The sequence below is a fragment of the Microcaecilia unicolor genome, chromosome 1 (genome assembly GCF_901765095.1).
Source record: "Microcaecilia unicolor chromosome 1, aMicUni1.1, whole genome shotgun sequence".
Lineage (NCBI taxonomy): Eukaryota > Metazoa > Chordata > Amphibia > Gymnophiona > Siphonopidae > Microcaecilia > Microcaecilia unicolor.
Genome location: NC_044031.1, coordinates 421695237 through 421715496, shown reverse-complemented (window position 1 = coordinate 421715496; position 20260 = coordinate 421695237). Strand labels below are relative to the sequence as shown.

At 41.4% G+C, this 20260-nt stretch overlaps 1 protein-coding gene across 1 annotated transcript in view; it reads right to left on the bottom strand.

Annotated features, from left to right (window-relative positions):
* The window catches only part of GALR1 (galanin receptor 1), a 103994-nt gene extending 102782 nt beyond the window's left edge, over positions 1–1212 (bottom strand). The window contains exon 1 of the mRNA XM_030190099.1: positions 547–1212. Coding sequence (XP_030045959.1) covers positions 547–1212 — 666 coding nt within the window. The remainder of the gene's footprint in view (positions 1–546) is intronic.
* Between the last annotated feature and the right edge of the window lie 19048 nt (positions 1213–20260).

Genomic DNA, 20260 nt, shown 5'->3' with positions numbered 1-20260 from the left:
GAAATCACCACATTACTAGCATGAGATCGTCTCCCACAAACCCAGTGAGGAGAAAATGGACCAGGGATGCAAAATCTACTGAACATTCTGGGAATTTTACCATTTGGAATCTTATCTAACTTCAAAGAGTGCTTAGCGGGTGCAACTTTATTATCGTTCAGAGACACCCCCCCCCCCCCACCCCACCCCCAAACAAGTACTGACGGCAAAGCTACTCAGCTTCAAGATTTCACGGCCAAAGAAAAAGCTCACCAACACAGTAAGAGCAGCATTACCTCCCAGAGTTGGAAGATCAACAGGCTGCAGATACGTTTAGTGATGAAAGTAATCAGGGGAAACACGGCTAGAGCCACTCTCCGCCCATTTCTTTCGCTCGTGTTTCCGCTGACCCCAGACCCCAATTGCAACTGAAAACTTCTCAGGCTGCACTTTTCAGACTGAGATTGCATCCAGGCATTTACACATTGCCTTCCACAGGGGGTCCGTTACACCATTCATGTTAACAGTACATTAAAAAAAAAATGAAAACACACGCATTCACTCTACCTTAGCATAGCAAAAGGAGATGAGAAGAAGGGGCAGCAGGTAGCCGAACACGAAAGTGCACACCACGTAGATTTTCTTGTGCTTTAGGTTCGCCCACTGCTCCCAGCAGAAGGTCAGGTTGCCCACCCTGTGGATCAGGCGCTGGTTGTAAGCCACCGGCGAGGCCATGGCGATGGAGATGATCCAGATGAGCACAACGCCAATCAGGGCATTTCGGGAGATGCGGATGGAGGAAGACCTCCGGGAGTGCACGATGGCCACATAGCGGTCCACCGACATGGCCGACAGGGTGAAGATGCTGACCAGCATGCTCAAGGTGAAGAAGTAATGGATGAACTTGCAGATGAAGGCGCCCAGCACCCAGGTGGGCAGCACGTAGACGGTGGACTGGAAAGGAATGCAAAAGAGCAGGTAAGCCAGGTCGGCGATGCTCAGGTTCAGGATGAAAATGTTGGTGGTGCTGCGCGGTTTGCCCGGCTTGCTGCGCGCCAGCACCGTGATGACCAGCGAGTTGCCCAAAACCCCCAGGGCGAAAATCAGCCCGAAGACGATGAGGATGAGAAAGTTATCGAGGCCGATGCCCAGGAAAGGCTCGTCCTCCTCGGCCACCCAGGACGCGTTGAAGTTCCTGGAGCTTTGGTTGAGGGAAAAGGCTGCTGGATCCATCTTTCTGACAGGACGACCTGGAACCGCTGGGTGAGCAAAGATCCGGAAAACAGCTGGATGGTCCTGCTCAGCTGCAACCAACGTGAAGCCAAACCAATTCCCCCCACAAGACAACAGCAACAAAAAAACCAAACAAAATTTTTAAAAAGAATGAAGCCAATTGGCCACTTGACTTAGAAATCTGAAAGTTAGAACTAAAAAACTAAAAATAAAGGAGGGCGCTTAAATAAGTGTAAGGCGTCCAACTTTTCCTGGTGCAGAATCACTTCTGCAGGGCTGTTCCCTGCCACAACCTCCCTATAAGGCGGGGAGCGCAGGGGGAATGAGACTAGTAGGTCCTTCGGCTGGGATTCCCCAGATCCCCAAAGAGCAGGTCCAGGGGTGGGGGCGGGGAAGCGGCTAGGCTGGAAAATGGCAAAGCCTTGCGCTAGGCGCAACTGCTGCGCTCGGGCAGAAAGAGCTGAAGAGGAGGAGACGACAAGAGCAGAGGCGAACTGCTTATATACAGGGGAAGAGGGGGGGGCGTCTGGGTTCGCCTTTCTCCAGTGTGGCTCTGATGCCAAAGGCGGACGGACTGGGGTGGCTTTTCTTTGGATTTCTCTCTCTCTCTCTCTCTTTGCGCCCCCTGGCTCCTGACTCGGTGTCACTGCCGGGATGCTTTGTCCGCGGGCGCTCCGGTGGCAGCAGTGGATTTCCTCTGCTGACACCAGAACAAAAGCAGCCAGAGACTAAGGCTTACCCCCCCCCCCCCCCCCCCCCCCACCACCACCACCACCACCACCGAGAATGCAGAAGCAACTCGTGTACCATACAGTGAAGTTTAGATGGTATTCTTTTCTCATTTTTCGCCCTTCCCAGAAGACAAATGAAAGACGTGTAACACAAGTACCTTCCAGAAAATGAATGTGCCACCTTGGAATAGAGTCTTAGCTGGCTGGGCTGAAAAGCATCTTGTTATATCACTAATGCTCTAATAATAATAATAAAACACACACACACTCACTCACTCACTCTGACACACACACACACACACACACACACTCACTCACTCACTCACTCACTCACTCACTCTCTCTCTCTCTCTCTCTCTCTCTCTCTCTCTCTCTCTCTCTCTCTCTCTCTGACGGAAAAATGATTTTAAAAACATGACTGCGTTCCCCTCCAGCGGGAAAATGTCTTTTATCACCATATGAATTGGACTAAAATTGCCCGTGTCCCTTCCTTGTTTATTGCACCCGTACCCGACTTTCATTCATTTTGTCCACATAAAGTCATCTTTTTTTTTGTCTCCCACTCTCTGACCATCACAGTGCTCCAGCGATCAACTTCCCCTCGCAGCTCTAAACTTCTGCCCATTCCTGCAGCACGTAGCGTGCCGCTAAAGTTTCTCTAGACAGCATTAAAAATAATAATGATGATAATAACAATAAAACAAAACGGATTTGGAATGGGTTTTTTTTTCAACTAATAGATGTCTGACGGTTAAGTGTTGTTTCTTCTGCGTCAAGAGCTCCAGTCACAGCGAGAATAGGTAATCTCAATATAGCCTCGACTATTTGGAAGAGAGAAATCAATGTATAAATAAGGTTTGACGTTGAAAAGATGTTTTTTTTTTTAACTAATACATGTTTTCGACACACATTAAAAGTCAACAGACACCAACTCACCTTTTAATGTCTTGCTTTTCCTAAAGGTTAACTGATACTTTACTCTCTCCAGTGCAGTTAGCCCTTGAAAACTTTGACATTTAGCTTCTCCTACTGCAGAAAATTACCAAAATTGCTTGTTATTAGTAATTTGGCACTTTGTAAATTTTTTTGTACACGGAATAACGCTTTGCTTCTTTGAATGAAGAAAGGGTAAGCTTGATATATTTTCTTCAATCTTTTTGGAAATGTAAACAACAGAAGGTGGAGCCAGGAGGGATCAAAAATAGTCTGAATGGCATAGCAATAAGATACTCTGGATCCTGACAGCAAAAAAAAACAAAAACATAAAAAACACACAAAAAAAAGAATCTCAGAGAAAGGACCATGTGCCTTTAATCAGCAAGCGACTCCTGGGCATACTGGCGAATAAACAATACAGCATACAACATTTCTATATTGGTTCTGAGATGAAAGCTTTAGGGTTCAGGAGTGTGTATGTTGGCAAGATAGAAAACCAGTGGAATCAAATTAACGCTGTCTGTCTAAAATCCACTTGAAAGGTACATTATTGTTTTCTAAAAGTGTTCTGAGTTGCATCGTAAGAACATTATCGGTTACCAGCTTTGACTGCATCAAAAACACATTGGCACAGTGAATCTGATCAATGAAAACACTGGAAATTCTGAGCTAAAGGAGAGCATGTCTGTGAAAGGCTCTAGGTGGTATGCAGCTATAGCTCTGATTTCTCCCCAGTTTTTCTCAGAGATTCATGGGGGGGGGGGGGGGGGCTACGGTCTGCATAAACTCAATGAAGTGTACAAACGAGTGATAAAAAAATTTCTCAGGGGAGTAGCTTCCAGACTAACCAATGTATTAAGGCATCAGCTTTTGAGGACAAGAGTTCAGTTTGCCATTGGACAAAGTGAACCTTTGCCCCCAGAAGCAAATAATTGGTAACTTATAAGGTGCCAGTTTCTTCTTTTATAGAGTATGAAACATTGTAGAAAGTTGCAGGGTCTGTGACATCAACATAACACCAGAGGAAAAAGAAATGGTCTCCAATAGTTTGAGATTTCAGGCTAAATTAAAGTGAGAATAATAGGTTGAACGCCCTAGAGCCTGGTCATGCCAGAGTGCCCCCCAGGTTCCCAGTAAGACTGACTGGAGCCTGTCCACAGTTACACAGTCAATTCAGAAAATAATTTGCTTAATTTTCATATACATCCTTGCTCTGTGATTTGCCTTCACCACTTTCTTGTTATTAATTTAGATTTTGCTCATACCTTTTTCAGTAGTAGCTCAAGGTGAGTTACATTCAGGTATTCTGGATCTTTCTCTGTTCCAGGAGGGCTCACAATCTAATTGTGTACCTGAGGCAATGGAGGGTTAAGTGGCTTGCCCAAGATCACAAGGAGCAATAGTGGGATTTGAATCAGCCACCTCTGGATTGAAAGACTGGTGCTCTAACCACTAGGCCACTCCTCTACTCCATTAGAAGTACTTCGTCCTCTCTCTCTCTTATATTTATATCATAGCAATGATAATCTGATAGACATGATTCCAGAAGGACCCAACGCTCCTGTTGCTAACAAATCCAACAGTTTGCTAGTCTTCAGGAGTCGATTGTCAGGATGTAAAGAAGGGAGAACTGTATTTCTGAAGGGGGTGACCAGACTCAGACGGGCTACTGATGATTTTCCATGCCGCTATCTGGCTCTCTCCCTAGTAGAAACATAGAAACATGACAGCAGATAAAGGCCATATGGCCCATCCAGTCTGCCCATCCTCTGTAACCCCTAATTCTTCCTGTTCCTAAGCGATCCCACATGCTTATCCCATGCCTTTTTAAATTCTGGAACAGTCCTCGACTCCACCACCTCCACCGGGAGGCCATTCCATGCCTCCACCACCCTTTCTGTGAAATAATACTTCCTTAGGTTACTCCTAAGCCTATTCCCTCTTAAATTTGACGTATGACCCCCTCATTCCAGAGCTCTCCTTCATTTGAAAAAGGCTCTCTTCCTGTACATAAATGCCCTTGAGATATTTAAAGATATCTATCATGTCTCCTCTCTCCCTCCGTAGTGCTTAGTGGTCCTAAATCTGGAGACAGCTTCTCCAAATGTTTTAAATATTTTAGTGACCTGCCTGCACCAGCACCCCTCAGTGACTGCTGCTGTTTCCCAAGAAGAGGACCTCTCTGAACATGCCCAGAATGGGCCTCAGTCTTTACCAAGGAGGTGAGGCTACCTGAACACGCCACTCGATCCTTTTATGCCCCTGATGCAGCCCCTGCATGAACAAAACATGGTCATGTCGGGCTGTTAGGTATGTATTGAATATTGTGGTGAATAAGTATTTTTAGAGACTTTCTTCATTTGATCTTGCAGATCATCTGCCTTCTTGTTTCTTTCAGACCTTTATTTTTCCCCTTCCTTCATTGAAACTCAGTGCTGTCTGTGTGTGGGACAAGCTGGAAAGACACACGGTAGAGTATGTATCAGTCAGTGGGTATATTTCTATTCATGGGATATTATCTCCAAATAGGTCAATTTGCACTATGATAGTGATGAATCTCACTCCTAAGCCAGGGTATGTGGAGTATGATCTCGGTCTCTTAAATGTACTCTATCACTCACCATAGTAGTTGCTTCATGGGGAAACAGCTTGCTTCTGGAGTTAATAAGATGTAATATGTATAGACAACCTATCAATGCATGTTGAAAATCCATTTAATCATGCCTGAAGCACCTAAAACAATGGGAAATATTTCTGTATCTTTCTGGCACATGCTCTTTGTCTCTATCTGAGGGATTTTTTCTCTTTCTGCAAAATTCATCAAATAATTCTTTGCCTCTGATACCTCTATTATACCATTCTCATCAGTGATTCTCAGAACCTCTCTAAAGAGCTATTTAAGATATTTCATCACTTAGCAAATAAAGTCACCACCTTTTGAGCCTCCATTAGTCAGGTGAATTCTCAGGTCTCACCCTCTTTTTCTCCCCCAGTTAGGTCTGATGTTTCCTCATCTACTTGGAGCTCTTTTAGTTTATCATCCCTCACTTCTTAGTCTAACAAGGGGGGGGGGGCATAATTGAAAGGGACACCCAAGTTTTGCTGAGGAAGTCTTCGCAAAACGTCCCGGTGGAGGGGCGGGGAAACCTGTATTATCGAAACAAGATGGACATCCATCTTTCATTTCATAATATGGTCGGGGACGCCCAAATCTTGAAATTTAGGTCGTCCTTAGAGATGGTCGTCCCTAGACTTGGTCATTTCTGATTTTCGCCAATAATGGAAACTAAGGACTCCCATCTCAGAAATGACCAAATGCAAACCCTTTGCTCATGGAAGGAGCCAGCATTCGTAGTGCACTGGTCCCCCTGACATGCCAGGACACCAACCGGGCACCCTAGGGGGCACTGTAGTGGACTTCATAAATTGCTCCCAGGAACATAGCTTCCTTACCTTGTGTGCTGAGCCCCAAAACCCACTACCCACCATTGTACACCACCACTACCATAGCCCTTACGGGTGAAGGGGGCACCTAGATGTGAGTACAGTGGGTTTGTGGTGGGTTTTGGAGGGCTCACATTTACCACCAGAAGTGTAACAGGTAGGGGGGGATGGGCCTGGGTCTGCCTGCCTGAAGTGCACTGCACCCACTAAAACTGCTCCAGGGACCTGCATGCTGCTGTGATGGAACTAAGTATGACATTTGAGGCTGGAATAGAGGCTGACAAAAAATATTTTTAAAGAATTTTTTTGAGGGTGGGAGGGGGTTAGTGGCCACTGGGGGAGTAAGGGGAGGTGATCCCTGATTCTCTCTGGTGGTCATCTGGTCAGTTCAGGCACCTTTTTGTGCCTTGGTCATAAGAAAAACATGACCAGGTAAAGTCGTCCAAGTGCTCGTCAGGGACGCCCTTTTTTCCCATTATGGGTTGAGGACGCCCATGTATTAGACACGCCCAAGTCCCACCTTTGCTACTCCTCCGACACGCCCCATGAACTTTGGTCGTCCCCGCGACGGAAAACAGTTGGGGACGCCCATAATCGGCTTTTAATTATGCCGATTTGGGCGACCCTGTGAGAAGGACGCCCATCTTGTGATTTGTGTCGAAAGATGGGCATCCTTCTCTTTCGAAAATCAGCCTGATAGTCTTGCATATATGTCTCACAACAAGTCAGCTAGACTCTCTCCCCTCTAGCTGGCTTAAGATATCGCATCATTGTCTCCTACCCTTTCTCTTGCATCTACCTCCAAACAGTCTTTCCTTCAGCATAGTTCCTGTACCTTGCAGGAAGGCCATAGTTAAGCCAGTTCCTAAGAACTCCTCCCTTGATCCATCTATACATGCACACTATTGGCCAATTTCCAACCTTAAAATCATATCCAAAATTACAGAAAAAGTTGTACTACCATACCATTGATGATATTGAGAACATATATGAAAACAATGGTGCCCCGGTTCAAAGGGAATATTAACAGCCCTGTTTACTAAGCTGTGCTAAGAGCGCACTAGCGTTTTTAGTGCACGCTAAATGCTAAAGACACCAATATTCCTAGCACACCTTACTAAACAGGGCCCTAAGGGGATCTTTTAATAAAGCCTAACTTGAGTTATCTGTAACAGTGCCCATAGGAATAAAATGGGCCCTGCTGCAGATAACTCAAGCTAAGCCTTAGTAAAAGACCCCCTTAAGTATTAAATGGTAGAATGGAAAGTAAAATTAAACAGTGAACAAATGCTTTCCTTGCTGAACTGACAAGTCTAATCCTGCTTATTAATAATTGTCCTGTCCAGATTCTGGAAGTTGTGTAACATATCTAGCCGATCTTGTAAATAAAGAAAAGGACAGGGAACTGAGAATAGCATACACCCTTAACTTACATACTCCCACATCTGTGGCCACACAGAAATAATGTGGACCAGCTCCAAGCAGAGTTCCTTATTCTCATAAATCTTATAATAGACAGAAACTTTACTGGATTTGCTGTTGTTGAATCTTGCTACTGCTTGTCCTGGCATTGGTAGCATGGAAAGTTGCTACTAATTGAGTAATTAAACTCTGGAATTCGTTGACAGAGAATGTGGAAAAGGCAGTTAGCTTAGCAGGGTTTAAAAAAGATTTGGATAGCTTCCTAAAAGAAAAGTCCATAAGCCATTATTAAAATGGACTTGGGAAAATCCACTGCTTATTTCTGGGATATGCAGCATAAAATGTATTGTACTGTTTTGGGATCCTGACAGTTACTTGTGACCTGGATTGGCCATTGTTGGAAACAGGATGCTGGGCTTGATGGACCTTCGGTCTGTCCCAGTATGGCAACACTTATGTACTTATGAGTTTCTCCCAGGTACTTGTGACCTGGATTGGCCACTGTTGGAAACAGGATACTGGACTTGATGAACCTTCGGTCTGTCCCAGTATGGCAACACTTATGCACTTATGAGTTTCTGCCAGGTAATTGTGACCTGAATTGGCCAATGTTGAAAGCAGGGTACTGGGCTAGATAGACCATCAGTCTGACCTAGTATGACTCTTCATATGTTCTTATGACCTGCTGATGATAGTAGAATATCATCCATAACTTGTATCTTATGATTTATGATATAAAACTGTTGACCTTTTAATCTATGACTTAATGCTTTTCTAATAAAAGGGTGAAAGTACACAGCAAGCTGAGCTAGTCAGGTGTCATTTCACTGAGATTAAGCAAAGGCTGTGACTCTTGTTCCCAAACACATTTGCCATTTTCTAGTAATATGTGTGTGAGCTATTCTTTCCCTTGGCCTCATTCAGGGACAGGAAGTATGGACTGGGTGGGGTTCTCAAGCAAATACCATCAATACTCTTATAGTCCACATATTTCAATACATTCTATGTGGATTACAAAAGAGTAAACCTCAACAATAGAGGGAGTTACAAATAGAATAATATTCTACATGCACTTAAACAAATTAAATTTGATTAGGGAACAGATAAGCCTTGAGAAATTTCCAAGATTGAATGTAAGAAGATAATTCTATTCTATTCTATTCTATTCTTTTATGAGTTTCTACCAGGTACTTGTGACCTGGATTGGCCACTGTTGGAAACATACCACCTTTAACAAACTCTTTAAGGTGGTTTACAAGCAAGAGAAAATCCTAGTCGGACCTGACCAACAATAATTTCTATAGATTTCAGTCTGGAATACATTATAAGAACAAATAGGATTTTAAGGCCTTTTGAAAAAGACTGCAATTTGATATAATCTGTATTCAAACTGGTAAGTTATCCCAAACGTTTGGGCCTTCAAAAGAAAAAGAATGTTCCCAGAATGATTTCAGTTTCAGCTTCCGTAAAAAAGGAGTTTCACGTTTTTAGCGCTCCTTAGATGCCCTCTCAAACCCAAAGGTGGCAATAAATGTCTCACCATAATCAAATTCATCCCATAGACACATTTGTAAACTTGACATGCAATTTTAAATTGAATGCATGCTTTTATTTTTAACCAATGCAATTGCTGTAATAAGGGACTAGCCTCATTATACTTTCCCAAGCCAAATATCAAATGAGCAGCTGTGTTTAGTAAGAGTTGTAAATGATGCAGGATTTTTTTTACTAATATTGTGTTATAATTAATTACAGTAGTCTAGTAAAGGAATCAGAATTGCCTGTGCTATGATTCTGAAACTAGATGGGCTCAAAAATAATTTTATTATTCATAATCAATGTAAATGAAAGAAGAACTTCTTCACTAAAACTTTAACCTGGTAATTGTAAGAAAGGCCAGAATCTAATATTATTCCCAACACTCTAGAACTTGAATCTTTTTTGGAGAAATTCCTAAAGAAAGAAAAATCATTTCTGAAGCTACTTTTTGATCATCTCCAAACTATACTAATTTGGGGGTATGTTTACTAAGGCACATTAGCGTTTTAACGTGCCTTTAAAGTTAAGGCACGTTAAATGCTAACGTCAATATATTTTTATAGGCGTTTGATGTGTATTAGCATTTAACGCATGCTAAAAACGCTAACAAACCTATAGCGCATCTTTGTAAACACAGGTGTTGTTTTAAAAAAAATTGCAGAAGCCCATTCCTCAATCAATGTTATATAAGGTTTTATCAATGAAAAGGTATCATCTAAAGAATTCTGGACTGGACAAAGAACAAAGATGTCATCAGAATATGACAAAGAAAAGATGTTCAAAGATTGCAAGTATTCACCCAGATGACTCATATAAACATTGAAAAGTTAAGGTGACAGGGGAAATCCCTGAGGAGCTCCACAATACAATTTCCAACTAGTGGAAGTCTCAACATTCTTTAGAACTCTATATTGTTTAGAACTCAGAAATGATAAGAACCATTCAAGGACAGTCCCTACAATTCCCTTTTCACTCAGCCTAAAAAGTAACAGTGTCAAACACTGCAGATATATAAGACTGCAGTAGTACTACCTCAGCACCTATAGATAGATACTTCTTTATCTCAGCATAGTTTCTGTACTATGCTATGCATGAATCAAAATCCATGCTGAGAGAAATGTAAATAACCAGATTCTTCTAGAAATAAGGAAAATTGAATAGCTGCAGCAAATTCCACTAGTTTTGCCAGCCATGGAATACTGGCACCAGGTCTATAATTTTCTTCCTGTGTAAGATCTCCATCTATATTCTTTGGAATAGGTGTCAAAACAATAGAAACAATTTCTGCAGGATATATAACCTCCAGCTATTGGTTATTAGTAAGCCAAAGCAGGAGTGATGAGGGAATAGATGAGGAAATAGATGTCAAAGAAAAGAAAGGACAAATATCCAAAGGGCATTTCTTTTGTAATTTTTCTAATGATTGTACCTATTGTAAAAGAAGGAACCTCATAAAATTCATTCTAAATTCTATCAGCAGGAACTCCCTCTCCAGTACTAGATTGATGTCCCCTAAATTTCAGTTCTCTTACTATTATTCTGAATAAACAAATTCTGAATACTGTTTACCTTTGAAAAATAAAATTAGCTAATTGTTCAGCTGATGAAATTGAAACACATTTAGTTCTTTCAATATTTGTCAAAGCTCTATAAATATTGAATAATGCTGTAGATGAATTATTTGATTCCTCTATCCTTTTTTCAAAAAATTGAAGTTTAGATTTATATGTAGCTTTCTTATAATCTCTAATACCATCGCGCCAATATTGGTAATCTCTTTTTCTCTAGTTTTCTTCCATTTTCTTTCACAAGTTCTTTTTAAAGCTTGTAGTGATTCTGTAAACCAGGGGTTATCTGTTTGTTTCTCTGTTTTTTACATAGAGGAGCTAATCTAGCTAACACCCTTTTTGTAATATTGTCCGAAAAATGGATCATACTCTGTGCATTTGTAGAGATTAATTCTATATTCTCTATTACTTCTTTCCAAAAAAACAGCTGTTTTAGGATATTTACGAGATATAATATATGTGACGTTTGTGAGCCCTTGGCCCAGAGGCAGCTGCGTGAGGATCACTCAACCACCTCTGGGTAGACGGTGTCCCAAGAGTAATCCAAAGAACTAAACTGGATTGCAAGTGGAGGTGAACTAAGGTGGCTTTAATGGCAGCAAAAGAACACAAGGCAAAAGGCAAACTGACTCAGCGATAATATAAGGGAAGAGAGAACAATAAGCAGCCTAATTGCACAACCTAACACTAGCAAAACAAAGCCTTAAGCATACAATATTGGCAAAAAGTAAGACAGCCTGGCTGTACAAGAAAAGCAAACACAAAAGCTTAGGAGTCTAAGCAAAAGGCCCTTCCTGGCAGACAACAGAAAGCAATAGCACTTAGCTGGAAGCAGTGAAACTGCTGGCAGTCAGATAAAGGTTCATTCTGTCAGGACTCTCATGTAAGCTGTAGGACCTCCAAGGCAAGCTCTCTCAGAAGCAGGAGATGAGCAGCAGCAAAGCAAAGGAACTCAAAATGGTCTCTTGTAGAAGAAAACAGTCTCTGAAATGCCTGAGCCGAACACTCCCAAGGCAAGCAGGTTAGTAACAGTCTCTGAAAAGCCTGAGCTGAATGCTCCCAAGGCAGAAGACACACAATCACAGCGCAGCAAACAGGAACCGGGAACAGCCCAAGCAGATACCTCCGTGCTCCAAGCACAGCCACCTCATCCAGGGATACTTCTCATCCCAGCACACACAGTCCAAAACACAGCACAGGGCCTACTCACTGCAGCCAGCGACCAGGGACTCACTGTGGATGACTGGGGACTCAGCTGAAGGGCAAGAAGCTCTCAGGACTCCAAGGCTTGGAAGCAGGCTTCACTGGAACAGAGCTCTCAAGACTTCAAGGCTTGGTAGCAGGCTTTGCTGGAGCACAGCAAGAAGGATAAAGCTGTAGCAATGCTTCAGGCCATGGCCTGACAAGGAAACAGCAAATGGAACCACCAGAGCCTCAGGCAGGCCTGACCTCAATGAAGGATTATTGCCAGAACACTGAGTGCACACCAAGGCCAGCTTAAGAAGGGCTCAGCACTGCTGACATCCCCGGCTTGGCCTCTACCACTCTACAGTGACCCCACAGGTCACTGACTAGAACTGCAGGTAAAACTAATGGGTCTAGATGGAATAGGGCACTGACAAGCAAGGCACGGACGTTGACGACCGTGACAATGTAATTTTCTAAAACCTAATTTCTTCCTAAATTATTCCTATTATCTAAAATTCTCACATAAAAATTAGCAAGATAATGATCCATCCAGATGATTGACTCCCGGACATGTTACTAATCAACAATTCAGAGCCATTTTCTTTAGTATACACAATCATATCTAGCATATGACCCTTATTATGAGTTACAGCAGTTGGATATATCTCCAAATTTAGGGATAACAAAAGTTCCTTAAATTGACTAACTGATAGATCCTGATCATTTTCCAAATGTAGATTTAAATCACCCAACATTATCAATTTATCATATCTAATTGCATATTGACTAATTACTTCTGAACTCTTTTCCTTAGCCAAGTTCCAATTCCCTGGAGGTCTATACATTAAAAGAAAGCCTATGATATTTTTACTACCAGTATTTAAAACTTGACAGACTGTGTATTCTAAAGACTTCTCTATGCTACTTTAAAATGATAAAAATCCTTATATAATAAAGCTAATCCTCCTCCCTTTTGGTCCTTTCTAACAGTATGAATAATTTTATAACCAGAAGGACAAATCGATAAAATCAGGATGTCTGTAATTCTCTAATCTGTCTAGGAAGACTATTCCACAACCTAGCCCCTTGAAAGGAAAAAGACAATTCAACCTGTTTATTTTAACTCCTCTCAATGATGGAAAGTTAAGTTTCATTTCGTGAATCTTACACACTTCAGACTGATTACTGGGAAGATGAAAAATCCCTATAACCCCTTCAGAATTTAACCATGAAATGATTTAAAAATTAAAATATAATTTTAAAAAGCTATTCTTGAATTAATTTTCCCAAACCAAAAATAAGCCTAGCAGCAGTATTTTGCAAAAACTGGAGCTTTCTTTGTGACTTTGATCAGATTGTGCAATATAAAGAATTACAATAATTGGCTGTGGAAGTAATAACGATTGAGCTATTACTCTAAAACTCTCTAATAGCTCTAAGCTGGTGCAATTTGAAAAAAAAAATTCTTTGAAAGTTAGCTCATCTGAGATTCAACGGTCAAGATAGAATCTAGAAAGACTTCCAGAACCCTTGCTTCTTTTTCAAATCTCAAAATTTCTCCAGAGTCCAAGATTAATTTCCTAGTTGTCAATAATTCAAAATTTCCAAACCATAAGATGTCAACAACTTTCTCTTACATCAATAAGGTATCAGTACTTCATCCCTGGGCAAACTGGGTTCAGGATCAATCACAGTACTGAAACAACAGTAACTGCACTTACAAGTGAACTTCACTCTATTTTGGATAAAGAAGATATTGCACTTCTTGTCTCACTAGACCTCTCAGACACTTTCAATTTAGTTGATCACTCTCTCCTTCTCACCTGTCTTTCCGCTATAGGTCTAGTTGGGACTACACTAGCATGGTTGCATCTTTTCTCTCTTGTATAACTTTGTCTCTTTTTCTCTGATGTTTCTGAGGATTTTGTGGTTCATTGTGAAGTCCTCAGGGATCAATATTATCACCCTTACTTTTCAATATTCTTTTGGTCCCACTGGCAACACTTTCATAAGATCACAACATCCATTTTTTCTTCTATATGAATGATATTCCTATTATCTTTTCTTCTTCCCTCTGTTCTGATCTGAGTCCTCTTCCAAAGGCATCTCACATGTTGCCTGACTGGCTTACTGTTAAACACTTCCAAAACCACTGTTTGCTGGATTACCAGAACACACAAGGAACCTTCTTTGACCCCCAACTCTTTTCAAAATTTCAATGTCACTGGTCCACTCCTTTCCATATTTGGGTATAATGATCGATTCCACGTTGTCTTTTGAAACTCAGGTTTCACAGGTAATGTGAAAGGGTTTCTTCTGGCTCCACTTTATCTGTTCTGTTCCTAAGTATCTTGACTTTTCATTTCTGCATACTCTAATTCATGCCTTCATCATCTCAAGATCAGACTACTGTGATACTGTTAATGCTGACATTTCTGAGGTTCAACATTGGTGACTCCGAGCTCTTCAAAATTCATGCAAAGAAATATGATCACCTTACCCCACTATTCTTGCAGCTACCCTGGCTGCTGGTAGACTTTAGAATTTGGTTCAAGAAACTCATCATAACTCACAAGATGCTACACATGGGATCTTCTCTTTATCTTTCATCGCTGATTATCCCTTACACCATGTTTTGTTCCCTGTGGTCTTTCAATGTCCACCAGCTAGTGTTATTCTCACCCAAGTTTTCTCACTATGAATTGACCAGATCATCCCTAGCCTCTGTAATAATCTTCCTCCTAGCATCAGAGTTGAACTTTCCCTAACAAAATTTAAGTCGCTGCTGAAGACTCATTACTTTCAGCTGATGTTCAACATACCCATTACTAGATGTGTCTCCAGCAACCTGCATGTTCTCACCGAGTTGCAGCTTTTTGTCTGAAATGTTAAATCTTTTTTTTTTTTTGCTTGCAACTATAGTATGAATGAGTTCCTGCCTATTTTCATTGGAGTTCCTTTCCTTATTCTCTTTTTGTTTTCATTGTTATAAATCACCTTTACTTTTTATTAGCAAAGGTGGTATATCAAGTTCGAGAATAAACATAAACATTTTCAGTGCAGTTCTTGTGTTTTCCTCCTTCATCATTATGTCCAGTTTTCTTGCATCCAATCAATTAGATTGGGGATATGTAGATAATGACTCTTTTTCTCCATAATTCTCTTTGAGTCCTGATCCCAGTGCCTTTCCACTACAACAATATAATTTGTACAAAGTTTCCAATGAATGAGAAGTGTCACCTTATTGTGCCTTTCTGTATAGAAATTGTCTGACATCAGAATTTCACAGATGGCTATGAAATGAATAACCTTTTCCAGCTTTCTCTTACGGAGTCTACAGATATCTGTTGTGCAAGTTTCTTCTATTTCATCTGTAATCTGCTGTCCTGGGCTACGACTATCAATTGCTCATCCTTAGGTTTCAATTCACCTCTCTTTAACCTTCTGTGTGTTTGATTAATGAATGGTTCCTGCAGTAGCATGCTATACTTCTGCATTTGTCACATGTTTTATCTCATTTGTTGATCTTCGAATATTTTTTTCTCTTTATTTATAAATTCTGTTAGTTCCTTCTCTAGCTATACTAGTTGATTCTCTGTCATTTCATCTATTTGTCAGAATTATTCACCAGGTTTAATGATGAAGATGAATTCTGGACATTTATTTTATATATTTCAACATTTTTAATCTGTTTGGATCTGAGGATGTTGTTAAGTAAGCCTGGAGGTCTATGACAGCAGCTTTATAGGTATAATCAATTTCTTTGAGTCCCATTTGTGGATTATACACAGTTCACCTTCCACCAACCCTTTGGATTTTTTTGGAAATGTTACCCTTAGTACAAACTATAGAAATATATGACATTATAACCCTTTGGTGCAGTAGTGTACAGAGGGGAAGGGAAGGGAAATGGGACTTGATATACCGCCTTTCTGAGGTTTTTGCAACTACATTCAAAGCGGTTTACATATATTCAGGTACTTATTTTGTACCAGGGGCAATGGAGGGTTAAGTGACTTGCCCAGAGTCACAAGGAGCTGCAGTGGGAATTGAACTCAGTTCCCCAGGATCAAAGTCCACTGCACTAACCACTAGGCTACTCTTCCAAAGTGCATTCCCTTTTATCTCTACATCTGAATCCTAATGTCCTAATACTAAACAGAATGCCTAACAGATTCTCTGCTGACTGTACTAGATAATCTAAATGACTATGAAGCAGATATTGCGTTGCACATGAGGGAAAAGTCTCAACTACTATGGCTATAATTGCACATAAGTGTTCATTGTATAGCACATAGAAAAAGTCATCATAGACTTGAAAACCCTCTGGTATATAATAAAAAATTTTTTTGATTTTATATATCAATGTGTGTGTGTATCTACTTAGACTTGAAACTCTGTGATCATATCAAAATATATCAAAAAATGGTGATATCAAAAATATATCCGAACACCATCACTTATCTTATCCAGAATATTGAAACGATGTCGTTCTAATGAGGCGGTGGATCCGAAAAAATATATGTATGCATTGGTTCCTACGGTCCCGTTTCGTAAATCTTCATCAGGGAACCCGCTATTTCGTAGAACCCCGCACCGTGATAGCTATATTAGCAATGAAATTCACACGAAACTCGTGTCTTCTGGAAAGACACGAGTTTCGTGTGAATTTCATTGCTAATATAGCTATCACGGTGCGGGGTTCTACGAAATAGCGGGTTCCCTGATGAAGATTTACGAAACGGGACCGTAGGAACCAATGCATACATATATTTTTTCGGATCCACCGCCTCATTAGAACGACATCGTTTCAATATTCTGGATAAGATAAGTGATGGTGTTCGGATATATTTTTGATATCACCATTTTTTGATATATTTTGATATGATCACAGAGTTTCAAGTCTAAGTAGACACACACACACATTGATATATAAAATCAAAAAAAAATTTTATTATATACCAGAGGGTTTTCAAGTCTAATACTAAACAGAACTGACACAGCACCCTACAGATATTACAAAAAAATAGCATATAGTTTATTTACATAGCAGGATAGCCAGTGAAAGAGATGCAAGAATAATGACATGGTCTTATCTTTATTCAGACTGAAGCAAACACACACACACAAAACCCTAAGAGAGGTTTTTAGTTTGGCCAATGCCTATCCCAAGAGCAATGACAGCACATATACAACCTGAAAGAAGACAGCCCCGGTGACCTGTAGGTGGCAGGAGTCTTGGCAGGTAGCCAAGGTGTTCCTCAGACAGGTCAGCCAGACAGCAGAGCAGGGGCAGCACTTCAGATCGGATGGGATACAGTGGGCCTTTTGTCTAGTTCTACAGCCTCTTTTATACAGAAATCGCACACTGCAGCTAGGTTAGTGACACTTTTTCTAGCCTTGTTGTCAATGCCAAATAACTTTGTTTAGCCCAAATGTTGTGACTTTGAGGGATCGCAATATTGTCTCACAGGCACCACATTGAAGAGGTTCACTTTGACCAGGAGACGGGTTTCATAACAGTGTGCAGTGTTTTCACAGCCACAGCACCTCTCTGGCTGCAAGAGAAATTCTGATAGCCCTTTGCTGGTTTGACTATGGCATCAGCATTGATAACAAGATTGTTATTCTGGTACATTAGCACCCTTGGCAGTGTTCTGTTATCTGTATGCAAGGCTGAGGCTTATTAGACAACATTCCTCTGTATGAAAGATGAGATCAGCTACAGTCTGCATTTTAAAGACAGGTTGAAAACGCTGGATAGTGCTATGTATTATAATCCCATATATCTTTGTTATATAGGAGCATACAGTGCAGTATATAGTACTTTATACAGAGGCCCTTTGCCCCATCAGCTTGGGGACAGCTGTAGGTGTATGTCTGTGGGAATGTGTAGTGTGGAATGATGTCTGAGAGGGTGGGTTATGCAGTTTTTTTGGGAAGTTGTAGGGATGGAAGGGATCCATGTGTGTGTGGGAGAGTGAGTGGTGTGAAGAGGAAGCAGGAGGTGTGGGGGATGAGGGAAAAGTGGGTGGTTGGAGAGACTGACAGAGCAGGATGTTTGTGGGGAGTGAAGGGACAAGGGATTGTAAGGGGGCAGGAGGGTAGAAGGGGCAGTAAGCAGGGGTGGATGCTAATTTAGGGGCCCCTTTACTAAAATACACTGAAATCTGGGCTTAATGTGTTGAAATGCTGGATTTTACCATGTGCTAACTCCAGATTTAACATGGCACCATTTGGGGCAATTATTGTAGGCCATGCATTAATGTGATCATTAGTGCATGGTACCTGCAGGACATTAATGTGGAAACACTTATTTAGGAGGCACAAAATGTTCCCATGTTAAATCTGTGCTAGCTAGTTAGCATGCACTAAGTATAACATACTAACTGGTTAATGTTTCCATGCCCACTGTCTGCCCATGCCATATCCCTTAGAGAAAATTTCAAAAAATTGCAATAATACACGGTAACAGGCAAATTACTGCACAACCACTTAATGTGCATGTGCTTTAGCCTGTTACCATGTGCTAACTGTGCATTAAGAGGGAGATTCAATATATGGTGCCTAAAATATCAGAATGGAAATCAGTGCTAAGCGTATTCTATAAGTGGCGCCTAGATTTAGGCATGGTATATAGAATATGCTTAGTTGATATCTCAGTGCCTAAAACTACATACATCCATTTATACCAACAAAAACATAGCGTAAAGCTCAGAGCGTAAATTTATGCTCACTGGGCCATATTCTATAACTACACATGTAAATTTTGGAATGCCTATGAAATGCCCATTTCCCTGCCCATAACCATACTCCTGTTTACCTGCACGCATTATAAATTCGGCACACTTCGTTTCAGAATATGCTTATATAGGCTTATATATACCCACACTGCTATATTACTCTCAGGTTCTGGGAGGAGAAGCCAAGATAGAGAAGGTGAAAAATAGAACTGCTGGTGGGCTAGGCTTGTAGGGAAAAGTAAAACATGCTTCATCTTCAGTCTGTTTAAGAACGCTTCCAGAAAGGATGAATAATACAGCTTGCTAGACTGATTGCAAGTTGCCTTATCCATGTACTACAGGTGTCACTCACCTACTGTACTGAGACACCACAAGTTAATGACTCCCACTGTAAACTAAGATGCAGTAAAACATCATTTCTACTGCACCATAACTACTACCTAAAGCACTTTTTTTTATACATTTAGGAAGATTGAAGTTTTTCATAGAGTTCAAACGTCCTCAGTCCTTGGTTACAAATTGACTCAGGCTGTAACTGTATATTTATATTAAATAGATAAAGATCATACATTCTGTTATATTAAGTAGATAAAGGTAGAGCAAATAAACCAATAACAAACATTTAGGGGTTCTTTTACTAAAACTTAGCTCGAGTTATCTGCAGCGGGGCCCATAGGAACAAAATGGGGCCTGTGTTACATCCCTCACCTGTTCGATGCTCCTCCCGGCTAAGTCATTCCTCAGCTCCGTCCAAAAGGGACAAGGTTCAGTTTTAGGAGGGTCTGTTTCAGTTTCCTAAGTCTGGCAGCCGTCATCCGGCTTGGAGCAAGGGCAGCAGCCATCTTGGCTAGCTCAGGAGGGGGCAGCCATCTTGTATAAACAAGAACAGGAAGGAACTCCATATTTGGTCTTGGGAGGATCTCCTATGGGGGCAGCCATGTTGGATTCATCTGAGTTTATTTTGCTCAGATTGCTTCACTATTTAAAGCACTGCCTCCAGGCCTTCATTGCTTTGGCCTCAATTGTTCTGAGGAGTTGCTGTGGGAGTGCTGTTCACTGACTATTCTTCTGTTCCTGTTTACCTGTGCACTGGACCTTGGCTAGTTTTCTCGGATTACGCTTGTTTGCTGCCTGCCTTGACCCTGGACTGATTTTGACTATTCTTTGCCTGTCGGAGTACTGGTTCTGGACTGTGTCTGTTTCCTGCCATCCTGGTCAGCGGCTGTGCAACCCCGCCGGTTCCAGAAGTCCTGGTGGCTGCCTGCAGCTGGGAGCTCAACTCCCGGTGAATGGTGGTCGCTTTCCATGTGAAGCTAGGGGTTGTCTGGCTGCCTGACTGAGTGCGGTAGCACTCCATCTCTGCCGTGCTCTTTCGGGGCACAAGGGCTCACTACTACCGGGTCATAACAGCCTGCTGCAGATAACTCAAGCTATACTTTAGTAAAAGACCCCTTTAATCCTCTGAATGTTCAGGGAC